Source organism: Globicephala melas, chromosome 17 (assembly GCF_963455315.2).
Source record: "Globicephala melas chromosome 17, mGloMel1.2, whole genome shotgun sequence".
NCBI classification, from domain to species: Eukaryota; Metazoa; Chordata; class Mammalia; order Artiodactyla; family Delphinidae; genus Globicephala; species Globicephala melas.
In genome coordinates this window covers 30,834,815-30,855,978 of record NC_083330.1, presented here as the reverse complement: position 1 = coordinate 30,855,978, position 21,164 = coordinate 30,834,815, and the positions used below count along the sequence as shown (strand labels likewise).

The 21,164-nt window shown below is 35.4% G+C and overlaps 1 protein-coding gene across 1 annotated transcript in view; it reads left to right on the top strand.

The window, feature by feature from the left end:
- Positions 1-336: 336 nt before the first annotated feature.
- MMP16 (matrix metallopeptidase 16) overlaps positions 337-21,164 on the top strand; it is a 358,245-nt gene continuing 337,417 nt past the window's right edge. The window contains exon 1 of the mRNA XM_030839261.2: positions 337-980. Within this exon, the coding sequence (XP_030695121.1) occupies positions 636-980 (345 nt within the window). The 5' untranslated portion in view covers positions 337-635. The remainder of the gene's footprint in view (positions 981-21,164) is intronic.

The window sequence follows — 21,164 nt, the reverse complement described above, 5'->3', positions numbered from 1 at the left end:
TCCCCGGCAGGAGAGGGGCGCACTTGTTTCTAGGTGCTCGGCGGAAGGTGGGCGAGACGAAAGAATGGAGCCGCCCAGGTTCTTGCGTGCTTGTCTCAAGGATAAGGGGTGGGTGGTATATTAAACACCACGTCTCAATTCAGGGCCCTTCTCCCGGGCTGTCTACTTTCAGTGCGCGGTACAGTGGCAGTTCCCCTTTACCAGCCGTCTCCTTTAAGAAGCGCGCGCGTGCGAGTCGGGTTGTGTGAGTGTGTTCGTGTGCAGATGTGTGTGTGTGTGTGTGCGCGTGTGCGTGTGTGTGTGTGTGTGTGCGCGCGCGCGCGCGCGCGCCGAGGGCCCAAGAGTCAGGCAGACCCCGGGAAGGAGGAGTTATGTAGATTACGGATGAACGTTCTGGAGGGGAGCGAGGAGAGGAGGGAAGGAGAAGCAGAGACGAGAGAGCGAGGAGCGGCCGAGGCCCTTCCCGCAGAAGCAGGAGGCGGTAGCGGCGGAGGAGGAGTGGGCGGTGGAGGAGGAGGAGGACGCACCCTCTGGAGGCGGCGGCGGCTGCTGCGGCTGCGACTCGGTTCTTTGAGCCGGAACCGCCGGTGAACTTGGGCGCCACGTTCCCGGCCGCGGGCCCACGAGGATGGTGAATGCGAGCTGCTGCTGACTCTACCTCAGCCGCTGCTTCTCTGGGGGCTGCCGAGCGCGGGGGCCCTCTGTCTCCTCCCCTTGCCGGGCTGTGGGTGAACCTGCAGGCTCCTTACCCACCCGGAGGACTTTTGAAAGGAAACCAGGGAGGGAGGGAAAGGGAGAGAGGGAGAAAACGAAGGGGAGCTCGTCCATCCATTGAAGCACAGTTCACTATGATCTTACTCACATTCAGCACTGGAAGACGGTTGGATTTCGTGCATCATTCGGGGGTATTTTACTTGCAAACCTTGCTTTGGATTTTATGTGCTACCGTCTGCGGAACGGAGCAGTATTTCAATGTGGAGGTAAGAGTACGAGGGCTTTCTTCCTTCCCCCTTGCCTGGGCTGCTCCCTGAAACATATCGTTCGCTCGTCAGATCCTTGTAGCTCACAGCAGCCAGGGTCTCAACACATTGTTTCCCTTCCAGCCGCCAAGACCCGTGTTGAGTTTCCCTGTCTTAGGTGATGGATGCGCGTGAGACTGAGAATCCGTTATCCCCAGCAGCACAAAGCACCGTGCTGCGCGCTCAAAGACACAATTGTAGCCGATCCATGCTTCTTATCAAGGAAAGAGGCGAAGACCTAGAAGACCTACATATAGCAAACGTGTAGTTTCATAAAAGCAGTTTGAGTTTATAATAAATAAACTGCTCGGGAAACACAGAATTCATTGCTTGGCATAATGTGCTGCCTTGGTATTGTTCCTGAAATCTTTTTCCCTGTGTTTTGTGCCTAACAAAGGAGGTTAAAATCAAAGAATCTAGAGGAGAGCGTGGGAATACTTGATATGTTTAATAACATTACTTTGTGATAAAACACTTGACTAGACAGAGTCTTTTACTCATTTAGACATAACTTAATACACTGTAACTAGATCTGGCTTCACAGAGGACATGAAATCCATCTCTTGAAGTGTTTTCGCTTCCCCTCCCCCGCCAATTGAAAATAAATGTGGCCCAATGTAATAGTTCTGAGGTGTGTCTTACAATTTGATTTCACACTCTCATGGCAAAACATAGAGGATTTAGACTGTCATTTGCTTTACTTTGATAGCTTTGGGAACAGACAGACACAAAGCAAAAGGGAACTTAAGGATAACGACTTGTCAGACCTCTGCCAAAGTACTTTTCCTGTCATCAACTCAGCACTAAAGCCAGTAACATGCAATAAATCAATGGAAGCTTGTATACACCTGGGTTCTAACCAGTTTATCACCTACACGGTGGAGTACAAAGACAATAAGAGGGTCTTAGTAAAATATACTCCTTTTGGTTAGATCTTCTGTCACCTCAAAAGAATTATTAAGTCTCTGAAGAATAATGTGATTTTTTCCCCTATATTGTTGATTCTTTAAAGCTTATTTTCATTTTGTTGGGTGTGTGTGTTTACACAACAGCAGAACCTGTTGCACAGTATTTGAATGTGTTTCATGTAACAGATTTATATACAAAGTGTGCATAATAAATGCCATATGTGAGGGCATATTCTGAATATAATTCTCTGTTGTATAAACTGTTCTTAGGACTACATGTAATAAGTGATGGTTAATAGAGAAACAAAATATTTGAAAAAGTAAGAACCATTATCAAGAATTAAGTTTACAGATATTAAGTATGATTATATTACACCCAAACCCTAATTCAAACCAAAACTGTTTAACCCTTTGAAAAATACAACTTTGTTTTTCTGAATAAAAGAAATGGAAAGGTAAATCTGGTAAGTCCAGACTTTTCTTGGTTGCAAATTTGAACTGTTGGAATTGCATGCCACAGATGGATTTTTGTTTCTAATGTTTAAATCAAGAGATAATTTAATGTGGAAATGAAAAAAAGTAAGCAGTTCATAGACTAGAGGAATGAAAGTGGCAAGCTGTTATTTATAAGGTTATAAACAGAAGGGCCTATTGCTTCAGATTGGTGGTGGTGGTGATGGTGGTGAGATGGGGTGTGGGGGAGGTGTTAAAAGTAGGGGCTAGTTTTATCTTGCTCAATCTGAAGAGGGAGGGAGAGCCTGGATTCATGGCCACCTGCTTTAGGAAAGTCTTAGATTTGCTTTCAGAGATTATTGGGATAACATAAGTGTATTGATGATCATTAGCTTTCCTTTTTGAGCCTAAATAAAATGTGCGTGTATTTCTTCATAGTTTGAATCCCTCAATCAGTTCAATAAGATATTATTATGGGAGAAAAAGTTATGATTTTGCTAAAAAAAATTTTATTTTGAATTTCTGTAATTTCTGTTCTTTCTTCAAGATACATTTTAAAAATTGTTCATGGAAAAAAGAGGGTTTTTTTTCCTTCCATTTTTAGAGTATTTAACTTATTCCATCCATATTTATTACACAATGCAAAGATTTAATTATGAAAGATAAGAGGCATGTGCCATCTGAGACCTTAAAAAGGGTATTTGATACAAAGGAGGTTTTCTAATTATTTAAAGTAGATTATGTTTCAGAGTTTGTATTATTCCCAAATAGCATTTTTTAAGCATTTGAACATATCCTTAGTTGGGTTTATATACTTATTTGTGTGTCATGATAACCTCCTTTTTTTAAAATCATAAGAATAGCTGCTAGGTAATTCAGCATACTATAAAGAACACGGATGACAGGATATTTTGTGACATGAATTTCTGCCTGATTCACTTTTATTAGATGTTTCTTTTTGGTAGGAAACAGTAATGGGAAGAATAGTCCATCACATCTTCAGAAAAGGCATTTATATTGTGTTGGACATTCTGATTGCAAAACATAAACTGAGACTGCTTCATTTGACTGATTCTTAAAGACAGTCTTAAAATAAACAGTAATGGTATCAATCATGCATGAAGCTCATATGATCACAATTTTTTTTTCTAGCAAGCGCACTAAGTTATTATAGTTGGAACGAAGCTTCTAAGAGATGCTTTTTATGCTGACAACTGAGATTACAATGCTTTATTCCTCGCTGAGCTTCACAATTGGTGGGACCCCTATACTTTTAATTTCTACAATTTAATGTTTAAAAACCTGTGTTCCCTCCCCATCTAGGTGGGAGGGAGTTGGGTAGAGGTATTCATGTTAACTCTTTCCTGTCTGATTTTGAAAGTATAAATATTTGAAATTTTTAAATTTTAGAGCAGGAGATATTTGTTAATATGCTGATGAAAGCCTATTACAGAGAAGGAGTGCATTTTGTTTGTTTGTTTTTGTATTTAAGAAGCAAAAAGGAACATCTCTTACAGCTAAGAAGGGTAAGACACTACCAGAAGCAGTACTATGGAAGAGATTCAATAAATTCCCCTCCTTATATATTTCTGGTAGAACACTGTTTAATGCTAAAATTTCACTATACATTTGTTTAAAGATTTTTGTATATCACTGGATCCATTTATTGGAGTGCGCCTTTCAGTGTGTAATCATTAGCATGATGCAAAGGAGGTACATTGCTAATATTAACTAAAACTCAAAGACTGCTGTCATTGGACAGCAGTCTGAATCAGACGTGTTCATTGGTCAGAAGAAGCTAAATTGTTAGCAGAGAATCATGATTTAATCTGTATGCTCTAAAAAGTCATTTTGTGGCTAAAATAATTTTCATGTTCTAGTGGGGATTCTCATGATCCTGAGACTCCTTTATTTATTTATTTTTTTAACACTGCAAACACTTTTGTCATGAAATTAAGATAGAATATAGTTCATAATCAATAACTTTCATCATCAACTTTCATAGTTTGTCAAGTGTTAAATATTTATGTGAACATGTTCTTTATTTTTTTAAACAATAGCACACATTTCTAGTGAGAAAAATTATTTTAAGCCAATTTAATGGTAAAATAAAAGCATGTGATACTCTGAATGATGCACATATCAAAGCATGAGAAGAATGACTTGGTGACAAAAAGAACTTGATAAAACAAAAATTGATTTTGTTCCTTTCTTTGTTAAAGAAAGAAGAGAGATTCTAGATTTCTGAAGGCTGTTTTATGACAAATACTATGAATTGTGAGTGTAACCCTCCTACATTTTTCTTGCAGTGTTTAACTGATTTAGTATTTATTCACCTTTGTCAGGTTTATCTGAATCTACCTAAAAGTTCAGTTTCCTTGGATTAGCTTTGTACTGCATATCATCTTAGCAGGAATTAGTGGTGAGACATTTCAGAGATAAAAAAAATATATTTTACAGATTTTAAAATGTCAGATGTTGGGATCTTTTCTCATATCTCTTATTTTCTACTTGCTTAAATAATCAACATGCATTATTTTATTTGCTCATGGAAGGATGGTGACAACGTGATCTGGTCAATCTCCTTGAGTAAGGGATTCTGACTACATCCCATAATTCTCCATGGTAGCAGTTTTATACTGGTCAATAGCAGGGGCTGCATAACTGATTCACAAAGGTTTTTAACCTGCAGCAACATTCCATGCTTTGGAATCCCAAGTTTGCTGGCCATTCAGAATATCAAAAGAACCAAGAACTCTGACAAAGAGGCCAGAAGACTCACTAGGCCTCAGGTTCTTCAGCTTCTCCTGTGTGTTCCACCTTAACTGTGCCTTTCTCTGTTCAGAATTGCTTGGTCAGGTTGCCCAAATCTAGGGTTATTCATGAAATCCTTACTATTGAGCCTATACCAGTGAGGTAGATTGTCTCATACTACCCCTGAGAAATCCACAGAAAATAACCATCCAAGTCCATCCCTTTGTACAGCTGGGTTTTCGCTTTCAGTCTCTTCATCCCTATCAAGTAAGAATAGAGTTGGGTTCAATAACAGCTTTTTAATCTCTAGAGTCAGGTGAAAAGTGATAGATCTGGGCTTCCCTGGTGGCGCAGTGGTTGAGAGCCCGCCTGCCGATGCAGAGGACGCGGGTTCGTGTCCCGGTCTGGGAAGATCCCACATGCCGCGGAGCGGCTGAGCCCGTGAGTCATGGCCGCTGAGCCTGTGCGTCCGGAGCCTGTGCTCCGCAACGGGAGAGGCCACAACAGTGAGAGGCCCGCGTACCACACACACACACACAAAGTGATAGATCTAAAGTTTATAGCTATTTCAGGTTATTAACATGAGAAAATTTTAATGCACTTGTTCAGTGGTATAATTATTTTCTCTTATGTTGGATTAATCAATTATTTTATGTAAATTTATTTTTCTGCCTGACCTACCCCAAGGTACTACTCAAAATGTATCTGATCAGAATATTTGGTAAATGACCAACTGAAATTATTTCTGGACCAAGAAAGGACATTGAACATTTAAATCAATTAGTTAAATTTGTTGAGTGTCAAAAGACAAAGACTGATTTCATTGTGCACCTTCAGGAGCTTTCTGACCCTTCAGCATATATATTTTAAATTGAGAAAGTCATTTTTCATGTTACTTTCCATCACAATTCATTTTAAATATCTGTGAATGTAATTATATTCATCAAATAATTTTTTATTGTGGTATAGTATAGTGATTAAGAGCACGTATTCTGATTACTCATCCATAAAAAAGAATGAAATGATGCCATTTGCACCAACATGGATGGACCTAGAAATTATCGTACTAAGTGAAATAAATCACAGAGAAAGACAAATATCATATGGTATCACTTATATATGGAATCTAAAAAATGATACAAATGAACTTATTTACAAAACAGAAACAGACTCACAGACATAGAAAATAAATTTATCATTACCAAAAGGGAAAGGAAGGGGAAGGGATAAATTAGGAGTCTGATATTAATAGATACTACTATATATAAAATAGATAAACAACAAGGACCTACTGTATAGCACAGGGAACTATATTTGATATCTTGTAATAACCTATAATGGAAAAGAATCTGAAATGGAATATATATATATATATATATATGCATATAAAATTGAATCACTTTGCTGCATACCAGAAACTAACACAACATTGTAAATCAACTATACTTAAATTAAAAAAAAAAAAAAGAGCTCATATTTTGTCACCAGATTGCCTGGATTTTAATCCCAGCCCTTTTACTTGCAACTTAATTGTTAAGTCAATAACAGGCAAGATAACCTCTGTGAGCCTCAGTGTACATATCTGTAAAACGGAGATACTAACAGTACTTGTCTCATAGGGGTTCTGATGATTAAATGAATACATGTATATCATATTAGGTAGATAGATAGTGGATAGACAGCAACATGCCTTCTCATAGTTAAATACTCCATACTATTTAGATATTATTAGTAAAAATAAATGCTGATTCAAAGGTATAATAGCATCTAATTACAGAAAGTCTATCAGGTTAGGATATACCAGCTGGTCTAGGAAGATTTTATTTTAATACTTTTAAAATTTTACAAAATGTAATACACTAAAGTCAACCAAGCTAACATCAGTACATTTTCTTCCCATGGGTTTTTCTTAGTTTAGTTCAGGAATGTGATTTTCACATTTTGCCTCATCATCTGTTACTATCATAGAATGTCAAATTCAGCTGACACCTTCTTTTATAAGACTGAATTTGCTGAAATCTGTTTATCTTTTCTTCTAATACCATGGAAAAGAAATAGACCTTTTTGATTCAATGGGCCTGTTTATTTTAACTGGCTCAATGCCCAAGTGCTTCCTATTCACATTAGGAGTAGGATTTGATATATAACTTAGACCAGCTCAATGTTATACCCCAAATTCAGACCATAAACATCTTTTTTTTCTTTTAGTTAATAGGGGAAGGAGGAGGATGGGCAGAAAAAGATATTAAAGTGGTTTATTCAATGACAAAGAAGTTTAAAATAAAATAACTTGTGCATGTAACATTGGGAATAGAAGATAGCTAGCAATATAGTATAATGTAGCCCTAGGACAGAGGGTCAAGGGACGTGGCCTTTAACTTTGGTTCTTATACTAACATAGCCTTGATCTTTGGCAAAAAGACAATTGAACTAACCTGTCACTAAGGCCATTTCCAAATTTGAAGTTCTATTGTATGAACCTCCAAGCTTTAATTTATATAGCCAAAAGGGGAAAATGTACATATTTATCCTGTAAATTTTGGGGCAACTGGCTAACAAATGTTCAGATTTTTTCTTTCTGAAGTGCCTATCATGAAGAAATACAGAATGTGCAACTTAAATCTAACATTTGTTATCTTCTGTAGTGACACAGGGTGTTCCATTTTGGAAACTATCCTAGCCTTCTGCTGAGTAGTAAAAACACTGGCAGCAAATTATATGTAATTTTAAAATCAATTTTTTGCCAAGGTAGCAAACTTTAAAAATTTAATGTTAAAAACATGGCTTGATGTTATTTTGAAAAATACGTGTCATCTACAAGTGGTACTTCAATCACAGAAAGGCAAGTTGGAATGAAATCAAAATAGTTTTTTGGGGGAGGGTCTCAAAATTCAAATCCATCTATATCTATATATAAAAAATATACACATATTTTGTAGTGAAATGAAGTACTTATACTGTATATTCCTTTTGCCCACTGTGGAAAATAATTTTGGCGCCTGGCTCTTTGAGGGTTATTTTTGTTCTTCACAACACATTTGATTTTGAACGTGAAAAATCAGACTGCATTTGTTTTATGAAATATGCAGCTTATGCAAACAGCAAAAATATTCCAGGTTAAAAGGATAAACTACTAAGTTAAAATATGTGACACTCAACTTTTTTCTTTTGCCTTCTTTCCTTGGGAAAGTCATTTATAGATTTTGAGGTTATTCATGTAATCATATTTGATTGTTGCTTCCTATAATTTAGCACTCTGAATAGATGTTCTTTGTCTTAGTGTCTCACCACTACCATTTGGCATTGTGCATCCTTGGGTTTGGATCAGTGGAATATCTTGATGAGCCACATAACAAGTTTAGGCAAGAGAGTAAGAGTAATCCCACGATAGGCTCCTAACCTTTGATTGTGACCTGTGGGTGTAGTATATAAAAGGAGGCTAGAGGGAGCAATTGAGCTGTTTAAAGATTCCAATGGTAGAACTTGGTTTAAAAATCAAGGCCAGTAGGTGCAATTAGATGTCTTAAAATGAATCATAGCCAATCATAGAGAGCTTAAGGAAATCAATGAACTATTCACGATTTAATGTGTGACTTAGGTTTACTAATAGCCATTTGGTACCGGTTATTACATATTTGATGAACTAAGAAGGAAATGAACACTTCTGGAGGAGTTTGGGAGGAGTTCTGGGCATGACAATATGACAAAGATTGTTACAATGTAGGACAGCTTTATATCTCCTTACACTATATATCGTAGTAACTGTAGATGCTTTTGGTATTCTCATTTTAACTAAAATGAAATAATTGTAGTCTTACAGATCAGAGTGGGATAAATCTAATTTGATTATGCCTTTTAGATATATAGCAAAAATCCACTTTTAAATGCTTGTCAGACTGTTATTTTATTTTTTAATGTTTACCAGGGTAATTTACTGAATAAATATTTTTTGATGAAAACACGTTTTAAAATATAGGTTTTACCTCTTTATCTTTTAAAAAAATATGTAAGAAATAAGCCACAAAAGTGTGAAATAGTGCTTTATCTTTAATAGGAACCTCAAATATGTTTTCAGTTGACCAGATTGTTATATAAGTGGAGATTAAAAAGGGGGCAGTCACTAATGCATTAGGGAGTGCTGACATTTAATTAAGATATTATAATCCACTTACAAGCATCATTCAGATTTTTTAAAGTTTTTAATCTAGTCAATTAAGTGAAATATGGATATATGAAGTAAGCCATGGCCCCACAGACAGATATTCTCAGGAGAGATAGTCCTTAGAGTGATGTATTCAAATGACCAAATAAACTACTCAATGGGATGGAATTTTACAGTATTTGTTTTAGTCATGCTCAAGTTATGGGGGAATAAACTGCCATTGTTTTAAGGAAGCTGGATACTTTTATGAACTTTATTTCATGTCCCCAAATTGCATGCACCTGAGGTGATGTCAGTGGACTACAGGCCTGTGCCTCTGCAGGTGCTGATGCAGTCAGACCCTAAGTGACATCAGTGGAAGCATTTTTTCCATGGGAACTTTTCACTGTTGAATTCATACCATGTGTTAATAGTTTCTCATTGTTTATAGCGATTAGAAATTTGAATTTGTTTTAGGTTTCTAATGTCTGTGTATTCATTCTCCCTTTAAACAATTGCAAGCCAGTTCCTTCTTGTAGCCCTACTTTTTCTTCTAGTTGAACTCTTGAGGGACTTTGTATTCTAGATATATTACAGGACACCAGGCTTGGAAATTGCATAAAATTTTACAAGAAGCTACATTTTTTACTCTTCCCTCTTTCATTGTGAATAAGGCAGAATAAATTCAAAGAACTTCCAGAGTCAAATGTACACTCAATGATTTATATGAAATTGATAACCAGCTTACAAATACTCACTCCCAGTTACAGATAAAATTCTTTTGGACATCTGTGTGTTTTAATATTACAACAACTCTATTCATAGAACTTGCTAACTTGCTCCTGTATGTAGATGGAGTGAAATCGTTTGTTAGTCCCGTGGATGAATCAAGCAAATTACTAAAACAGTCTTTGCCTTATTTTGACCATTCATAAAATGGATTTGTGATCTTTATTGCTTGTCTATAGCACAGGTTTTGTAATGACAGCATTGAGACAATCCCAAGCAATCTCTTTCTTAGGTAAGAAAAGGGTATATCTCAGTTTTTTCACTCCCACAGATAACTGGGAATGTAGAAACAATTATGTGCCAGCATTATATTCTAATTAGACAAGGTCCAAATAGCCAGTAGAATAGAAATACCTGGAATTGATTTCACTGAACACCTTATTTTAATGATAAGAAAAACAGAGTTAATTATCACTGGTTGAGCATTTGCTATGTGCCTGATAGTATTCTAAGTGCTTCATATATTTTAACTCATTTACATTTTATTACAATCTTGTGAGATAGCACTACTATTTCTCTTTCACAGATAAGGAATCTGAGGCATGGAGAGGTTGAGGAACTTGCCAAGGCCACCCACCCCTGAATTTTCCTGAAGTGGAATAGCCCAGAATCAAAGCAGGCAGGTTGGCTATGGAGCCCAGGGTCCTAACCGAGTAAATACAGGCAAGAAATAACTCCCAGGTTCCCAGTAGGGACAGTGTAGTCCAGTTCCATTGCTCACATCTTTTATATTCCAAACTGGAAAGAAATCATTGACATGCATAAAGAAAATGCTAGGTCTATCCTAGTATAGAGACTTACCTGGAGTAAAAACTGAATAGACTGTTGTTGATTTGATTTGTTGATTCAAGAGTGATTATTTGGTGCTCAATATAAATTTATTGTTTAATACCCTTTATGGTTTTTTACTTATAGAAAGTTGGTAACCTATGTTAAATTGCATAATACTAAATGTGGCACAATCTTAATTATATGTAATATTAAATTAATCATAATATCTCATTCCTTAACTATTTGTTATGTTGCATGTTGTCACATTAAATGTGAATTTCAAAGGTTTTAGGAAGATTTTATTACATTCCAAGATGAAAAGAGTAGAACATGTAAAGGAAAACCTGTTAGATCTGTGTTCCAGTGCCCTGCTGGGGAAGAATATGTATGTATATGGCTGCTGACTGGCATGAGTTCTGGAGTTTGTTATTTTTATATATTGCTTTGATTGGGTAGAAGCTACAAGGAAACAGATATATTTGATCATTTCTAATATATATTTTTTATTTTAATGTAAAAGAGAACTTACTCAGAAGTAGATCATTTCCGAGGTGGATGAGGTGCCTCAGAACTCGCTGTTTGAGAATAGGCCTGATATCTGGTTATTGTCTTTATTGTAGAGGCAATGGAAACTTCTTGGTGGTTGACCTAAGGATGTTTTAAAAATTCTTCAGTCCTTAAGATTGTTGCTGTATATAGCTTTCAAGGCTCACTTAGTTCATTTATTAACGTTTTAAGGAAAGACTATTTCTAAACCAATTTACAAAGGTGACTTTATAAAACATTCTCAGTGTTAAGTATCCATTCAGCTATCTGTCACTTTCTCTATAGGCAGTATATCATAATGGCTATACGCAAGAACTTTGGAAGGAATGCTTAAAAATCTTAGCTGTGTCACCAAATCTCAGTAAACTTGAGTGAGCCAAGTTACTATTTATTTCCTCATGTGTAAAACAGAGGTAATAATACTCAACTCAAGGGTGGTTCTGAGATTAAAGAGGTAAAAGATAATGGGTCAAGATAAGTAATAGCCTTCTGATTTACTATTCCCTGCTGAAACAAACAAACAAACAAAAAGGACAAACATATGAAACAGTGGTTTTTAAATCACTGGACATCAGGTAGTGAAGGACAGTCATCCCTGAAAGATGGGAAACAAACAAGATGAGCCCTATGATTATATCAATTTAGTTCATAGAGAGGGTTTCCAGGTGATAGTACAGGGAAGGCAGAACCAGGTTGAGCCATACAGACTCCTTGAGTTAAGGAGATGAAGCTGGGAGTATGGAGAAACCAAGGAGTTTAGAATTCACAGGTCAGAATACCAGAAAGGAGAATTCTGCAGAGAGAGAAAGCACTGGAGATCTGCAGAGCATTCCCCTTGAGTATTCAATTAAGAAGTGATCTGCACATTCCTGTGAAGTAACTAGTGGAGGCCAGAGAAAGAATCAACCAACAGGATCAGAGGGGACCATGCCTGCAGATCACACAGGGCTGGGAATAGTGCCCATTCTCACCAGCCACACTGGAAAACCTCATCATTTACAGGGTGTTGGGTAGAGTACTCAGAAGCATCTTGCTCCAGTAGTGGGAAAAAAAATCCCTGGACTGAAAACTGCTCTAGTTCTGCTTAAAAAGTCTTAAAAGCAAGACCTTAAAGGATCAAACTTTTTCTAAGTGACTAAACTGCTTTTCACAATAAAACTCAGTAAGACATATGGGAATACAAAAATCCAGCATTCAACAAGTTAAAATTCACAATGTCTGACATCCAATAAAAAAAATTACCAAGCACGCAAAAAAGCAGGAAGACACAATACATAAAGAGGAGAAATATCAATCTGTCTAAACTGTCCTCCCTCAGTGATTTCCATCACTTGGCACCACCTACCACATGTGTGTTCATGCGAGAAAAGTGGGCACCAATCCCCCAACTTCCTGCCCCTCACTCGTTACTTCTAATCAGTTGTCATTTTTTTCCCCTATAACATGCATCTTCGGTCTGTTCATTTCTCATATGTACTTGGCTACAGCCCTACTTTGAGCCTCTATAGCCAGTCTGGACATGCTGTATTATCCCATGGTCTGTACGACCTCTCATGATCAGACCCCACCTCTCTTTGTAGCCTCATAGCTCAAAGTTTATCTACTGAGCCCTGTGATTTAGCACAGCACTCAAACGAAAGATCCCTGTACAGGCCTAATATTATTGAAAACCCCCAAAAGTTTTTATTGTGTGATTTGTATCTGTCTATGTTTATAGTTCTAGACAAATAAACCTGAGAAAGTTTAAAAATATTTACTTAGAAATTCGTTTAAAACAATAATAATTAACTTAATATATTAACATAGATAACATATTTTTATGAAAAGCACATTTTACAAAAGAGCAATTGTAAGAAAAAAAGATATTGTTTTACTTTTCTCCAAATACCTTTAATATCTGGCTTAACAAAAGATAGCTGGATTCTCATATTTGTTTCTTTTATGTTAAAGTTTTTAAATTGAAGTATAGTTAATTCACAAAATGCTGTGTTAATTTCAGGTGTACAGAAAATTGATTCAGTCATATATATATATATTATTCTTTTTCAGATTCTTTTCAATTATAGGTTATTACAAGATATTGAATATAGTTCCCTGTAGTATACAGTAGGTCCTCGTTTATTTTTTATATAGTAGTGTGTGTATGTTAATCCCAAGCTCCTAATATATCTCTCCCCCTACTCTTAAGCTATCCTCTTTGGTAACCATAAGTTTGTTTTCTTTGTCCGTGAGTCTACTTCTGTTTTGTAAATAAGTTCATTTGTATAATTTTTTAGATTCCACATATAAGTGATATCATATGGTATTTGTCTTTTTCTGTCTGACTTACTTCACTTCATATGATAATCTCTAGGTCCATCCATATTGCTGCAAATGGCATTATTTCATTGTTTCTTGTGGCTGAGAACAAAAAAAATTAAAAATTTCATGGAAATACAAAAGGCCCCAAACAGCCAAAACAATCTTGAGAAAGAAGAACAGAGCTGAGGCTTCAGACTATACTACAAAGCTACAGTAATCAAAACAATATGGTACTGGCACAAAATAGACATTCAGATCAATGGAACAGGATAGAAAGCCCAGAAATAAATTAACACACTTATGGTCAAGTAATCTATGACAAAGGAGGCAAGAATATACAATGGAGAAAAGACAGTTTCTTCAATAAGTGGTGCTGGGAGAACTGGACGGCTACATGTAAAAGAATGGAATTAGAACATTCTCTAACACCATATACAAAAATAAACTCAAAATGGATTAAAAACCTAATACTAAAAACAGATACTATAAAACTCCTAGACATAAACGTAGGCAGAACACTGACATAAATTGAAACAATATTTTTTTGGATCCATCTCCTAGAGTAATGGAAATAAAAACAAAAATAAACAAATGGGAGCTAATTAAACTTAAAAGCTTTTGCATAGCAAAGGTAATCATAAACAAAACAAAAAGACAACCTATAGACTGGAAGAACATATTTGCAAATGTTGCTACCGACAAGGGATTAATTTCCAAAATATACAGACAGTTCATGCAGCTCAATATCAAAAAAACAACCCAATCAAAAAATGGACAGAAGACCTAAGCAGACAATTCTCACAAGAAGACATGCAGATGGCCAACAGACACATGAAAAGATGCTCAATATTGCTATTTATTAGAGAAATGCAAATCAAAACTACAATGAGGTCTCACCTCACACCAGTCAGAGTGGCCATCATTAAAAAGTTTACAAATAATAAACTCTGGAGAGGATGTGAAGAAAAAGGAACCTTCCAACACTGTTGGTGAGAATGTAGATTGGTATAGCCAATATGTAGAACAGTATGGAGATTCCTTAAAACACTAAAAATAAAGTTACCACAAGATCCAGCAGTCTCAGTCCTGGTCATATATTTGGAGAAAACTCTGATTCAAAAAGATACATGTACCCCAGTGTTCATGGCAGAACTATTTACAATAGCCAGACATGGAGGCAACCTAAATGTCGATCGACAGATGAGTGGATAAGGAAGAAAAAAAAAATGCACACACAAAATGGAATATTACTCTCATATTTGTTTATGCATTCACACTTGCAATATTATAAATCATGTAGCCCTGGTCAACACCACTGTCAATTGCAAGCTAATGAGAATGAAAAGGCAAATAATATCCTGTTAAAATATTATTGACCTAGCCAACTCCTGCAAGAGTTTTAGGACCCACAGAAGTTCCAGGATCAAACTTTGAGAACCACTGTATCAGCAGCTATACTGTTAATCTCTTTTCCTCCTAGATACCAAGATCCATTTTCCTTGGAGTCTTCATCAAAATGCTTAACCCTTTCATTTATTTCCCACCCTTCTACAGATTCTTCAGTGCCCAGCAAACATCATCTGATCTTCCCTAATTCCCATCTTTACCCCCATGAGAAGATGAGCCCATTATGCATTTATAATAACTTTTCTTATGCTTCAAAGTACCTATCATAATTATACAGAGTGTTTTACCTTCCCTCAAAGTTAGATACTGATATATTTATTTAAGACAAAAAGCTCACCCTTAAATTACTGTTGAAAATCCATTAAATGGCTTATTAATTGCTAAGACTTGGCACATGGACATGCAGAAGCCAAGTATCAACTTCTGTTTCTCAGCACCTTTGAATTTTGGTCTTCCTGTCTTTGGAATCATATAGGCCAAACTCATGTTTCCTGGGGAAGAAATTTAAGGAGACTTGAATTAGGTAATTTTTCTCTCTTTTTGCCTGGAGCCTATGGTTAAATTTGCTGTATTACATTAAATCCATGTGCAAATAATCTGTTGTAAATGGTTTGTGTGTAATAAATTAATATCTCTAACGGTAAATTATAACTTTATGAGACAGAGTATATCTGCCTTGGTCACCACCACTGTATGCCATAAGCCTAATGCTGCCATGCAAAAAGTTGAGAGCTCAGCAGATACGTGATGGAGGAATGAATGGGTTACATCATCCCTATTCACAGGTGTTAAATTTCTAGTTTAGCTGACATCTTATGATCCATTTCAATAGTTATCTTTTCTTTTAACTCATTTTGCCCATACTAGGTGAAAATATGCTGTGTATATCTTACATTTACTTTAGTTACTTTATTCAATATATTTAACTTCTAATAATAAAAGGCCATATTTATCTTAGTGATTAATGGTTAACTAGTGAATAGACTGCACCCCTGGAATTTTTTCTAGTTATCATCATTACATTGCATCAGTGTTTCTGGTATAAATAAGTGTTTTTTATCTTATTCCACTGATAGAACATTTCTATAAATACCTATTGGCTTAGCATCAAAAAAAATGTAAAATTGGTCTTTGTTTTCAGAGGGGTGTATCAGAACATGTAGGGAAAATATAAAAGGAAAATAACCTTGTTCTGGTTCAGTGACTTCAGTTGTAGTTATTACTATTAATAAATGGCAACCTTCTCAAAAGAATATTCAGGAAAGAGCAAAAACAATTTTACTTGTATTTCATGGGAAATCTTAAATCATTTCAATACCTCTTTTAGCTACATGGATGAGAAATAAATTGATATGCTGTCAAATTTTGCATCCATTAGCATGTAAAACCTAAGAGTGAATAATCACATAATAATTTGAATTTCTTTTAAATAACTTACATTAAAATTAGATCATCTTTAGTGTTCTAACAAGCACAATATTGAAGACACATGAAGAACTGACTCAAGAGATGTTAAAATTTGATGGATTTTCTCTTGCTGAACTCCTGCATATTGTTGATTGTCAGGATAAGAACAGCAGAAACACAAGACTTTCTTCAGTCTTTCATTGATACATGTACTGTCTGTCTGGATTACATCTTCCTTAAGAGGAGAGGAAATATAGTCTTCTGAATATGAAACAGTCCATTATTAACTTACTTTTGCATTTTAAAAGAAAAATGAGTCTTCTATTATAGCATCATATTAGGAATGGCAAACTTACTGAGTCTATTAGTTGAGGACAGCCATCTGTCTAAGGGTTTTCAGTTGCATTTATTTTTTTCGAAAACCTTGTTTTCTTTTCTCTGTGTTACTTGAGTAATTTCCAGAAACTTTCTAGACACACATACACACATAATGCATTCTTTCCTGTGTTCCTTCTTTTTTCCTTCTTATGGAAATACATTATTTAAAATATTCTATACATTTTAACATAACAATACACTTTGGTGAATTTTTCTTATCAGTACATAAAGAACAACCTCATACTTATAACTTACATATATGGTAATTTATTTAATTATAGCCTATTGCTGGATAATTAGGTCATTTTCAAGGTTACTTCTATTATAAACAGTAATACAGTATGCTTACCTAAGCTTGTGTGAGTTTAACAAATAAAATTTCTGGAAGTGGAATTGCTGCATTAATGACTATATTTATTTATAATTTTGGTGTATTTTGCCAAATTGCTACCCCCAAAATACATCAGTTTAATCTTTATCAAGAATGCTTTAGCATTATTGATTCCACACATACCTACCAGTACTTTTAATTTTTTTCCAAATCTGATGGGTGAAAAATTAATTTTTATACAAATTTAAACTAATACAAACATTTGGCACTTAAAAATATTTTAATTAATTAAATTTTTAATTCAAGAAATTTTTCCCTGCCATTCTTTGTCTTCTTTTCTTACTGATTTATAAGCTTTATACATATTTATTAAGAAAATTGACCCTTTTTCTGTCATACATAATAAAATGAATTTGTTGATATGTTTTGGTTTTGCTAATTTATTTTTTCAGGTTAATTAGTCATATATATTATGGCTTTTAGTTTTGTATCATGCTTCAAAAAGTCTCCAGCATTTCAAATCTGTTTTTAAAAACAATTGTTTCTTTCTGTCTTTTTTTTTTTTCTGTTTAAATCTTTGATTTGCATAAAATACTTTTGGTACAGGCACTAAAATTAGACTATAACTCATGATTTCCTCAAAATTGATTAATAGGTGCTTTGGCACTGTAGACTGAGTAGTAGTCTTTTCCTGTATATCACATAGGTTTTGTTGAGAACTAATAACTATAAAATACAGTGGTTTAAGACAAATTTGATTAGGTTTGATGGATCCAAAGGCTGAAGACACCTTGTTTTCATATAGCTTGGCGAGGGCAGCTGTGCTGTATATGTCACACATGCTCTTGGAACCAGAGGCATATGGGAACATGTTCCCTTGGTGATGGCAAAGGTGCTGGAGAGCAAGCAACCACATCAGTTCTTATCCTCGTAACTAGCACACGGTCTTTTCTGACCAAATTCTTTTACCTAAAGCAAGTTGGTTACTTGACAAGGCCCAAGGTCAAGGAGATCAGATGTGCACATTGCCTCTGATGAGACCAGGGTAAGGGTGTGGATGTAGGAGGAGTGAAGAATTGGGACTAGTAATTCAACCTATGACACTTTTACTGATTTAAATGCTGCCTTTATTATATACTAATTTTTACATATATCTTAGCCTATTTCTGAATACAGTTTTTTCCACTGATTTATTTAAATCTTCCTGGGAAAATACCAAACTATTTTGCTTATTCTCTTCAGTAATGTTTCGCAACTTTCTATAGGCATGTAGTTAATTTATTTTTCCTTTTTTTTTGTTGTTGCTATTTAGAATGGGAACTTCTACTATACTTACCAAATGATTTTTATTTAAAGAAAAGCTAATGATTTTTTTAATATATTAATTTCAAATAACCACCTTGTTAAATCATCATATTGTATCACATAATTCTTCTGTAGAATCTCTTGAGTTGTCTGGGTACATGATCATGTCATTTATACTTAAAGATAATTTTACCTCCTCAATTTTTTCTTTAATTCATTCTTTTGGGTAATTGACTTCCAGAGCAGTATTAAGTAATTATTGTGATACTAGACACATTGTCTTTATTCTGACTTTAGGGGAAACGAAGACCCATTTGTTTTCAATTGTCAATCATTAGCCTTTAAAATAATTAAAATCCTAGTCACTTTATCCAGGATAGTTACTTCTAGAATCTCTGTATATTGCCTTTAGATTAAGATTGATGGTGAGTACACAGCATGTTTAGCATGACAAAAAATTGAAATTTGGTCTTATTAAATAATGTTCTTCACCTTTTTCTTGATTTTAGTGTGATTTTTCTTTTAATATTTCCTATAGTTTCCTTGAAAGTTTGACTCTTTGACTTATTTATTGTAGTATTTCCATGAATATTACAGTGGTTGGATAGACAAAAATCATTTTCTGAACAAAACAACAAATGGATTGATTGATTAATTTTGTGATGGAATTTGGGCATTTTATTCTAAACTTTTATTCTGGATTTTGTTTCATGCAAAGGAAGCCAATTTGAACTACCTGAGTGATAGAGGAGGTTTATTGGAAAATACTAGCAGAGTTCACAAATTGTGGGGAAGGGCTGACCAAGCCAGCCTGGGGCAACTGCAGATATCTTAAAGCTGAGACCTTGGAAGAGCTTTCTCTCTTACCCACATCTCTGCTTCTCTTTCTTGGTTGGCTTCATTCTCTCTTGCTGCAGATTATTTTTCTCCATGTGGTGTGGGTTTTCTATCAGCTGGAAACCATTTCTCTTTATCACCTTTCTGGGAGAAAATAACTTCCCTCTGTCAATATGCACACACTTCCAGCTCAACTATGAAAAACCCTAAAGAAGGTTTCTGATTAGTCCAGTTTGAATCGCATGCTTTTTCCTGTATGTAGCTGGAGGTAGTTTGTAGGGTCCATGAATGACAGCTCACAGTACAACTGGATAATGGAGGAATAGCACTTTCCACAGAAACCTGAGAAGGCATGTTGGACAGAACTTCAGCAATAGAGGTCTAAAACAGGTGAATTGATTTATCCTTTTTCTTTTCTTTCTGCTCTTCCCTTTTATCTGTCTTCCCCTCTCCCCTTTATTCCCAGCTGCCAACCCCAACACACACACATGCATTTACCTTCTTGACTATCTTTCACTTCCCTTTTCTTTTCACTGTCATCCATCTTCCCTCCATTTCTCTGGACAAGTTAGGATTAAGATGTGCCTTCTGTTGTAGCATTGTTACCTATTTGGAGTGAAGTTTCAGTGGTAAAGGAGTAAGAATAGTCATCACGCACAGATTACTCTGTATAATAAAAACAGAAATTAGAATAAATGAGGTAGATTTTTGAGCTAGTGTGACTGAGAAAACACAAACCCAAGAGGCTTAAGGTTGGGTTTAAGCCTTAGGTTAAATTTTGGATTTACACTCAATATTTGTACTCAAGAGGTGACAAATAAATAACTTTTTTCTCCAGAAACTTCTTTGATTTTATTTGAGAGGTGACAGCAAAGTGCTGAGTCTGTTGCTCTTTGCCCACTGCCCCCCCCCCCACAAGTCTATATTTTTCATGTTGGGACTTTAACCATAATCTAGATCAATGCTTTTCTGGGTGAGGAGTCTGAGGACATGGCTGTGGACATGACTGCACCTCAGGCTTCACTGAAAGTTCATTGCAGAAACCAGAGTAGAAAACAGGGCTTCAGACTCCAGTGTTCTTGAGAGGATTTATGAGGAATTGTGCTATTATTGAAAAATGGGCATTCTGCTATGCTATTAACAACCGAATTACAGAAATTACCACTGTAATATGGATTGGATAAATGTTATTTTATTTTTATTTGGATTCTGGCCCTCTGTTGACAAAAATACCTTGTGAAAAAATAAAATGTTTTAGCCATTTTAATATTGATGTATGAATTTATTATTTATGTATTTCCTAAAAAACAGTTTCAATAGGGCAAAAGAATAGAAAGAAAATATTAGGACATTACCAAATGCCTTCTAAATTCAGATTTTGACAAATTCATTTTGTCCGAAATAATTTTACTTGAGATATGCTTTCTTCCTCAAGAGCAAAGATGTTCACATGTTCTAGGCACTATTAAATAAGTGCCTTTGTTTCACCTTTGTTTCAATTTATCTGTAATGTTACAATTAAACACATTTCTAACTATATACACATAATACCATATTCATGCATGTATATATGTGTGTGTGTGTGTGTGTGTGTTCTTAAAGGAAAGGTATGGAATGCAACAAAATATGAATGCATATATTGAAAGAGAGCTTTCTGAGTGATTTGGGAAAATAGCTTTTTATATACATCTAGAGATTTTCGTCTTATTTTAAAACTTTGTAGCAAATAAGTCAGGGTGATATTAAAAGGAGATAACTGTTTTCCTTCTTCCAGAAGAGGATAAGACACTTAAGCTCTAAGAGTTCTTTCTTAGGTC